The sequence below is a fragment of the Nematolebias whitei genome, chromosome 12 (assembly GCF_014905685.2).
Source record: "Nematolebias whitei isolate Nwh7 chromosome 12, NemWhi1, whole genome shotgun sequence".
Lineage (NCBI taxonomy): Eukaryota > Metazoa > Chordata > Actinopteri > Cyprinodontiformes > Rivulidae > Nematolebias > Nematolebias whitei.
The window spans coordinates 13,671,676-13,681,770 of NC_056509.1; the positions used below are offsets into that span (position 1 = coordinate 13,671,676).

General features: G+C 42.0%; 1 protein-coding gene across 1 annotated transcript in view; it reads right to left on the reverse strand.

Annotated features, from left to right (window-relative positions):
* The window catches only part of lama4 (laminin, alpha 4), a 258,674-nt gene that overhangs the window by 123,032 nt on the left and 125,547 nt on the right, over window positions 1–10,095 (reverse strand). The window contains exons 29-30 of the mRNA XM_037685717.1: window positions 5,247–5,384; window positions 4,376–4,509 (exon numbers count right to left, since the gene is read on the reverse strand). Of these exons, the coding sequence (XP_037541645.1) occupies window positions 4,376–4,509; window positions 5,247–5,384 (272 nt within the window). The remainder of the gene's footprint in view (window positions 1–4,375; window positions 4,510–5,246; window positions 5,385–10,095) is intronic.

Here is a 10,095-nt window from a genome sequence, read left to right on the forward strand (position 1 = left end):
CCTCTGTATGCTGATTAATCAACACTTCCAATCGTTGTGGATTTACCGTTGTGGATTATATGACTTTTTCCAATGGATTACAGACCCTGTTTCCAAGGGGTTAAAGCATTGCTACAATGGAATTACCAACAACATTATGGAATTATCATCAACACAATGGAATTACCAAGAACATTGTGGAATTACCTTGACTTTGTTTTCCTTGCTGGATTACTTTTGACTTTTGTTTCCTTGCTGGATTACTCTTGACTCTGGTTTTCCTTGCTGGATTACATCAAGCTCAAGGACATTCGAAGGCGTAAGTTCAAGTTTGGAATTCATCCCCATGGACAGGCGATGATTTCCAAAGGGGGGACTGTAGTGGACTAGGCCTGATGTCAAAACTGACCAGATGGACAGAAACTGTCATTTCATTGATTTGAATCCAGAAATGCAGTTTGACCCATCCTGAGACTTTCTTTCTTGAATTAATCAAGTGGAAAAAGACAATTCTCTATGATCATTACTATTTTACAAATGTTTTGATAATCAAATTGTGTTAGTTCAAACAATGTTTACATGTTGAAGTGAATTACTCATTTTTATTTACTTAAACAGTAGTAATGATTTTTAGTCCTCAATTCAAAGTGAAATCAAGTTAGAGTACGTTAGAGAGTAATGATTCAATTTCTTGATCGTCTGCTTTGAAGGGAGCAAATTTGTAAGTGTGTGTCAAAGTTCAGGTTTCGGTCAACTAAAAGTTTACTGAAAAAGAAATGTCATGTTTAACTTTTACAGCAAGATACTTGGTGGAGCGACGCCACGAAGTCTGGTTTTTCCATGATATCTTTCTGTCTGTTCTTAAACAATCCTTGACTTTCCATAACACCTTACATCACAAAACACACCTCTGTTGGGGTCCATCGACCAATCAGAGGCTCTCAAACGAACCGGAAGTAGAGCCCATTTAAATGTGGCACTTCGGAGTTCAGAGTTTTGGAGTTCAGAGTTGGGAAGTTCAGAGTTTTTGGAATCCAGAATGCAGAGAGTTTGGGAGTTCCAGAATGCAAACGCAGGCATTCAGGATGCTGCTAAACCAATCAAGCTGAACCAGAGACGATTTTGGGAATTATAACTTCTGTTTGGATAACCTCACACGACTCTCTAGGTATTTAGCTGTTCTCACTGAGACGCTGAACAGTGGTTGGAAGTGAGACTCCACGCCGGAACTGATCTATCTTCAGAAAAGGTAAAAGTCGACCTTCACCAAAAGTGTACTGTTGGGACAAGCTGATTTCCGAAGGAGCGTGCACGTTCTGGTTAAAACAGACAAATTCCCTCACACATCTCTCTGTAAGATAAATCTCAATTTTCCATCTTTAAACTCTCCTTTCTGCTAGAAAATTAATCCAGATGTTTTCATTAATGTCTGTGGTGAAGCAACGGAAAATCATGGTCGTATGGTTTTCCTGTTTGTAAAGCTGATTAATTATGTTGTTGTTTTCATATTCTGCCAAATTAATGTAAATGTTTGATGTTAAACTTTGATTCTGTAAATAAATGGCCACATTCATTTTGATGGGTCAAAGATAAATAACGTCTCACGTTACATTTTCATTACATTCAACGCACGCATGTTACACAGTCCAGAAAAATGAAGAACCCATTTAATGTATGAATATATCTCTACATATGTCATACTACAGTATGCATACTGTGAGAACCGATCAACAGAGGTTGCCATCTCCTCTGTGGTCCACACTGCGCTCAACCAACTGGAGCAGAAAAACTCTTACGTCCGTATGCTCTTTGTGGACTTCACATCTGCCTTCAACACCATGATCCCCCAAACCCTGATGGACAAACTATTCACACTAGGACTAAGCCCCTCCATTTGCAACTGGGTACTAGACTTCTTAACAAACAGACCACAGTTAGTGAGGATCCACAACTTCTCCTCCTCCACCATAACCCTCAGCAGTGGCTCTCCTCAGGGATGTGTGTTGAGCCCCCTCCTGTTTACTCTGCTCACGTATGATTGTGCAGCTACCCATCCAGGCTGTCATGTTGTAAAGTTCGAAGATGATACAGCGGTGGTGGGATGCATCATAAACAATGATGAGTCCAGCTACAGGCAAGAGGTGGAACACCTGGAGAGCTGGTGCAAAGAGAATAACCTTCACATCAATGTGAAGAAGACAAAGGAGATGATTGTGGACTTCAGAAGGAGCAAACACACCTACACCCCCCTGAACATAAGAGGATCTGCGGTGGAAGTGGTCTCCAGCTACAAGTACTTGGGTGTACACATGAATGACAACCTCAGCTGGAGCAACAGCACTACCAGCTTGATCAAGAAAGCTAATCAGAGACTCTACTTCCTCAGATGGCTGAGACGAGCTGGTCTGGGAAGCTCAGTCCTCACCTCCTTCTACAGGTGTGCAGTGGAGAGCATCCTGTGCTCCAGTATCAACATGTGGCACCGAGGCTGCACAGCTGCAGAAAGAAAAGCTTTGCAGAGAGTGGTGAAGGCTGCACAGAAGACTGATAGAGTCAGTCTCCCCAACATCACAGACATTTACACCTCATCTGCTTAAACAGACTCATGTTCATGTTTGTGCTGATGTTCAACGTAATGTTTTTTATGCTGTTAGTGCTTAGTGTATATTTAGTTGATGTTTTTCTCAGTGTTATCATTGTTTTTCTTTTACATTTTATTGTTGGATGTAACTGGGACCCTGTGTACATAATTTAGCTCCACCACATGTACCACATGAGGTACGAATGACAATAAAGAATCTCTGACTGACTGACTCTGACTCTGATCTCGTCTGATCTCAGAGGCTAAGCAGGGTCAGGCCTGATTCGTACTTGGATGGGAGGCCGCCTGGTAATACCAGGTCCTGTGAGCTCTGTGGGGTCTTTGAGCAAGACACCAACCCCTAACTGCTCCTCGGGTGCTGACATAAATGCCCACTCTCCACCTGGGTATCTCAGGTGTGATGGGTTCAATGTAGAGAACTGGGAACATACACTGATGACAACACAACACTTTCTTTCTTTCTTTTTTGTAATTTAAATAATTACAGGTTTTACAGATAATGAGCTAAAATCTGGTGTTGAAGTAACTGAACATGGTCCACAACAGATACTTTCAGTGTTTACTTACAAACCCTGGCAATAACTTTTAGACTTAACAATTATTGTCTTTTAGCAAAATATCTCCTGAACCACATGATGGACTCAATTAATTGCATGATAAATGACAATTATCAACCTCATTTTCCTTTATCGTCTTTATCATTTCTTCACGTCTCCCTCTTTTTACTGAAGACACTGGATGACAAGGCTTAACTCCAGTGCTCTTCACTGACCCCTCCCTTTCTCTCTCGTTTCTCTTTAAAATCCATTTTAATCATTCAAAATCACATTTTTTGATCATAAAAAGCAGCTAAGCTGAGAAGCTAAGCTATGAGCTAAGCTAACAGGTCAACCTCGGGAAAAAACCCTCCGTCTTGTCGAAGCTCCAAAATTCACGGTTGAAACCCGTGCCTTCGTGTAAAAAATTGTTTTTCTCTGCAAAAAGAAGCTGAGAACTTGCTTATTGATTTTTTATTAAAAGCTTTGTGTGAACAATGCTATGCTAAAGAGCTCAAACCACACAGAGCGTCTGCCATTTTGAGAACCGAAGAGAGACAGCCCATGTCATGACAAGGGGCCTCCCTCCCATTTTCCTTAAAGAGGCATGCTGCTTGCTCCCTCACTATAAATCCTTTGGTTCAAACAGTCTTGTACTGCCATCCGGTGGTCAAAAAAGATACTACACACAAAAATGAACCAACATTTCTTCTTAAATTTGACAATTACTAATTAATGTCAAATTTCAAACAATATTATTGTTTATCGCAATAATTTCTGAGACAATTAATTACCCAGCAAAATTTGTTATCGTGACAGGCCTAGAGTCATCACAGATTCAGTTAGAAGATTGTGATGGATTATGTGAAATGCCACAATGTGGCTAGAACTCTGTCATTTCTTAATATAAGATTAATTTAGTTTATTACACTAGCACCAAACATGGTGGGTGATTAAATAAAGAAAATAAATGATGATTTCCTAACACACATTGATTCACTTTGTTTTTGCCTTGAAGTCAAATAATTTTGCAAAGACCAGACTTATTAAAAAGATCTGTGCACACAGCAGCCACTGTGTTTGCACACGGACATTTCAGAAAGACCTGTTTGTCTCAGATCTGGATCATACAGTCGGATGCTCAGCCTTTGTTGCTGTGAACAGACACAAAGGACAGAAAGCAGGATGCAGACGAGTCCAGACAGAAACCTAACACAGATGTGCTCTAAAAACAGCTGCCAGAAGTTTAAACACCTACCTGTGATTGTTCATTGAGACCAGCAAGAAGTGTGCCCTTCCATCACTGTATTGTTTCTTGTGTGATTTGACTTTAGTTCCTCTGTTGTTCAGCACCACTGCTCCATTCTCCAGGGAGATGCTGAACTCGTTCGACTGAAGAGACAAACTGAAAGTTATCTTCATCACTTGTCATCAAAGCTGAAAGGACTATTTTGTTCTGCCTCTATGTGTGTGTGCATTGTAATGTTAGCAAAATATATCCTGCCACAATGAATGGGTTTAACTGAAACTCTTAGAAAGGAATAAATTAATTCACATCTGCAAACTGATAACCTTTGAAGTCAACACATTTAAAATGACATAAAAAAGATCTGTGCACGCAGCAGCCAGGCAGTAGGCACAACTGGTATAGCTGCTGCCTCTCAGCGAGCAGGTCCCTGGTTCAACTCCCGGTCCGGGAGCCTTTCTGGGTGGAGTTTGCATGTTCACTCCGTGCATGCGTGGGTTTTCGCTGGGTACTCCGGTTTCCTCCCACAGACAAAAAGCATGCATGTTAGGCTGATTGGTAACTCTAAATTGTCCCTAGGTGTGAGTGAGAGTGAACGGTTGTTTGTCTCTATGTGGCCCTGTGATGGACTTGCGACCTGTCCAGGTTGTACCACGCCACTCGCACATTGATTGCTGGACATGGGCACCAGCAACCCCCGTGACCCAAAATGGAAGAAGCAGGTAAAAGATAATGGATGGATGGATGTATGAACATTTAAAATGGCCACCGCAGCTAAGCAACCTTAAATTTTAAATGGCCACAACTGAGAAAGTTTTACTGAGCTACAATTTGAAGTGTTAGTAGCTGTGTAAGTTTTTATGTGTGTGACGGATGTATTTACCCCTTGGCTGTGGTAGAACAAGAGCCCACTGGGCTGAAGCGTTCTGAAGTTGAGGCCTCCCTCAAAGCTGTCAAACGGTGAAATCTTTGCTGTCGACCCCAGATAGCTCTCTCCAGTGAAATGAGCTTCGTGGGACATCTGTCAAATAAAAACAGTTTACCTTCAGCTCCTATTGCTGGTGAAGATTCTCCACATTATTGAACGCTTTTTGAATTTTGCTCCTATTGTTTTTCCAACAAGACTGGTAAAACCTGCCAGTGGTTTCCACTGACTCAAGTATTTGTGTATCTACTTGGTTTTTGTTACCTCCTTTTTCTGGCATCATCACCTACTTTGCCCAGACTCATTATGGGGGACCAAATCCTGGTCCAAATACAGTTGGACCCCATTTGATGGGTTAGTAGTTAGGGTTAGGTCTAAGGTGACAATTGGTGTGTGGGGATGTTGATGGTTATGTCAGGGCTCACTGGGCAGCACAGTGGATCAATTGTTACAGCTGTTGCCGCTCAGCAAGCAGGTTGCCCTGTTCAAATCCTGGTCCGGGGCCTTTCTGGGTGGAGTTTACATGTTCCCTCTGTGCTGCGTGGGTTTTCACCAGTACTCCGGTTTCCTCCCACAGACCAAAAATATGCACGTTAGACTGATTGGTAACTCTAAATTGTTTCTAGGTGAGAGAGAGAGAGGATGGTTGTTTGTCTCATTTGTCTCTATGTGTCATTGTGATGCACTGGAGACCTGTCCAGGATATCCCCTGCCTCTCGTACAGTGATGGATGGACATGGGCACCAGTGACCCCCACGACCCGAAAAGGAAAAAGCAAGTAAAGATGATGGATGGATCTAAAAAAGTTAAATCTGGTCCTCTGGACATTCAAAAAACAAAACAAAAAAAAAAAAAATACAAAAAAAACGTAGAAACGTTTCGTCTTTCATCTGAAAGACTTATTCAGTCTGAGGTGCTGTATTCAGCTCAGTCTTATAAATAGCACCTTCTCAGAGTGGATAAACCAGTTTTGCTGCTGACAACCAAAACCAGCTGCTCACATGATCAAGAAGGACCATCAGTCTAACGATGGATCATTAGCACACTGATGACTGTTTACTATTCACAGGAGGCTGAGTGATACTAGCAATAACAGCATTGTAAGGAATTATACCAGGAAGTCCAACATTTTACTGACCACATCAACTCTGTGGATAAATACATCAAGTTTACATGAGAAGATGTAAAAAATGGCAGGTTGGCTTTCTTGGACTGTGAGGTCTCAGTTTGTGATAGAGGACATTTGCAAACAGAGGTATGCCGCAAACCCACCCACACAGACCAGTATTTGCAGTTTGACTCCCATCACCCTTTGGAGCACAAGTAGGGAGACATCAGGACTCTGTAACATAGAGCAGACAGCGTCCCCACTAACTCAGGAGCCAGGCAGAAGGAGAAATCCCACACAAGACAGGCTCTAGAGCAATGTGGATATCCTAACTGGGCCTTCCTGAAAGCAGAGAAGAAACCCAAACAGGACTCCAGTCAGCCATCAGGTGAAAAGGAGGAACCCAGACCCAGACCAGTGGTAATTACGTATGTTGTGGGAGTATCAGAGAAACTGAGATGTTTATTTTCTAAACACAACGTTCCAGTGGCTTTTAAACCCCAAAATACATTACGGCAAAGACTGGTTCATCCCAAAGATCCAGTCCCCCGGCACAAACAGAGTAATATTGTGTATACTGTTCAGTGTCAGGAGGGCTGTGATCAGTCTTACATCGGGGAAACTAAACAGCCACTGGCCAAAAGGATGGCTCAGCACAGAAGAGCAACAACATCAGGCCAGGATTCTGCAGTCTACACTCATCTCCAGGCCAGCGGTCACTTGTTCAGGGATGAAGATGTTCACATCAGGATAGAGAGGAACGATGGTTTGAGAGAGGAGTAAAGGAGGCCATCTTTGTTAAAAGAAATCGTCCATCATTAAACAGGGGTGGAGGCCTCCGGGTTCAACTGTCCCCCTATTACAATGCTGTTATTGCTAGTATCACTCAGCCTCCTTTGAACAATAAACAGCCATCAGTGTGCTAATGATCCATCGTTAGGCTGTGGTCCTTCTTGATCATTTATGCAGCTTGTTTTGGTTGTCAGCAGCAAAACTGGTTGATCCACTCTGAGAAGGTGCTATTTATAGGACTGAGCTGAAAACAGCACCTCAGACTGAGGAAGTCTTTTGGATGAAAGATGAAACATTTCTACATTTTTTTGTTTTTGAATGTCCAGAGGACCAGATTTAACTTTTTTTAGATTTTTCTACCTGGATTATTGAGCATGCATCAGGATATGATGGATGGATGGTATGCTCACTACATTTGGGAACTCTTAGATGAGCATTTGATGCAGAAATTATCCAACTGTGTTGAGTTCAGAAGCAAAAAATAAAAGAACTTTTTAAATAAGTACAATGGATCATACTTATATCACATAATATATATTACCTGGAACTGATAGTAAGGGTAAGAACCAAGTAAGACCTACCCACACACAGGTGTGCACCTTTCAGCATTGCTCTAAACTCCCTGTACTGTCAACAAACTACCAATGATTTTGTGCCAAATTCTTGTCCACTGCACATTTGCCCTGCACATTGGCATCAAAATAAATATATGACAAGTTTACTACACATAATGTGACACATTATTAGACCTTGTAGGTGTTTCCAAGGGCGACTACTGCCACAAAACCCTGAGACGGTTGCAGAAATGCGTGAAGCACTCACCTCAGCAGGTACATGTAACTTAAATGTCACTTTCTATGCTCATGAGGTCTCGTATCCATCAAATCATTGTTTCAAGTGACTTTTAAATTTTAAGATGTTTAACAATATGAGCACTTTTCTTGTTTTTATAATATGCTGGTGAAGATTCTCAGTCATCCAGGACATGATGAATTCAAAAAGCGTTCAATACAAAAACAACTGGACTTTATTTGTAACAGAAGGCGTTTCGCTCCTCATCCGAGGAGCTTTCTCAATTCAATGAGCAGTGAGTGATTCAGGTTATAAGGCTGAGTGAGATAAGACACACACACACACACACACACACGTAGATTTGAAAAGTCACACCTCCACACCTTAACAGTAGGGGGCTTCTTAAATTATTTGCTACTCTATTTCACAGATGAGACACCTCTGTTCCCATCAGGTGTGAAAACTGGTTGGGAATCAGTCTTAAAGTTGCATTATAGGTTTTTGAAAGTGGAAATCTGAGGCCTCCTCCTCTGTTAAGAGACGGCTTTTCTCTTTTTACATAAATTGCTTCCTTCACCTCCCTCTCAAACCATCTATGTTCTCGGTCCAAAATGTGCACATTTTGGTCTTCAAAAGAGTGTCCTTTCCCTGTGAGGTGAAGGTGAACAGCTGAATCTTGTCCTGAAGAGCTGGATCTCCTATGTTGAGCCATGCGTCTGTGAAGAGGCTGTTTAGTTTCTCCAGTGTAGAGGTCTAGACAATCCTCGCTGCATTGGATCACATACACTACACCACTCTGTTTGTGTATGGGTGTTTTGTCCTTAGGGTGGACCAGCCTCTGTCTGAGAGTCCTGCTGGGTTTGAAATGTACTGGGATGTTGTGTTTGTTGAAAATCCTTCTGAATTTCTCTGATACTCCAGCAAAAATAAGGGATGACAATGTTTTTTTGTCTATTGTTCTCCTTTTTCTGTTTATTAGTGTGTTTTGTAGATTTCCTCGCTGACTTGACAAAAGCCCAGTTAGGATATCCACATGTTTAGAGAGCTTCTTGAATGTGCTTCTGTTCCTTTTCCTTCCCTTCTGTCTTTGTGGGGACGCGTTCGGCCCGTTGCTGTAGAGTTCTGATGACAGAGAGTTTGTGTTCCAGTGGATGGTGGGAGTCAAACAGAAGATACTGGTCTGTATGGGTTGGTTTTCTGTACACTTCAATGTTGAGGCTGTCCTCTCTTTCCATCTGAACCAAACAGTCCAAAAAAGGCAGCTTGTTGTCGTTTTCAGCCTCTCTGGTGAACTTGATGTTGTTATCGACCGAGTTAATGTGTCTGGTGAACACTTCTATTTCCTTAGCTTGGATTTTGACCCAGGAGTCATCCACATATCGGAACCAATGGCTTGGTGTTGTTCCCTCATAGGAGTTTAGGGCCCTCTGTTCCACTTCCTCCATGTAGAGATTGGCAACAATGGGTGACACTGGAGAGCCAATGGCAAAGTCGTGCTTCTGTCTGTAAAAACTATCATTGAACTTGAAATAAGTGGTAGAGAGGCAGAGATCCAACAGGGTGCAGATCTGGTCTGGGGTGAAGTTGGTCCTATTGATTACGTCCTTGTCTTGTAGAAGTTGTTTTCTGACGGTTTATATTGCTTCAGAGATGGGTATGCAAGTGAAAAGAGAAGTCACATCATATAATACAAGGGTTTTTCCTGGGGTTAGGTTCAAATGTTGAACTTTGTTAGCAAAATCAATGGAGTTCTTTATGTGATGAGGTGTATTTCCAACAAGAGGAGCTAAAATACCAGCCAGATGTTTAGCAACATTGTATGTCACTGAGTTCATGCTGCTGACGATGGGTCTGAGTGGTGTTCCTTCTTTGTGGATTTTTGGAAGTCCATAAAGACAGGGAGTGGCTTCCCCTGGGTACAATCTAAAATACAACAGTAGATTGATTGTTTTCTCCTTTTCAAGATTTTGCAGGTAATCTGTGACTTTCTTTTTATAGGTGCTGGTTGGGTCCCTCTTCAGAGTCTCGTAGGTGTTGCTGTCACTCAGTAGTGTAGTTATTTTTTCCTGGTAATCAGAAGTGTTGAGGACTACTGTGCATCTTCCTTCATCAGCT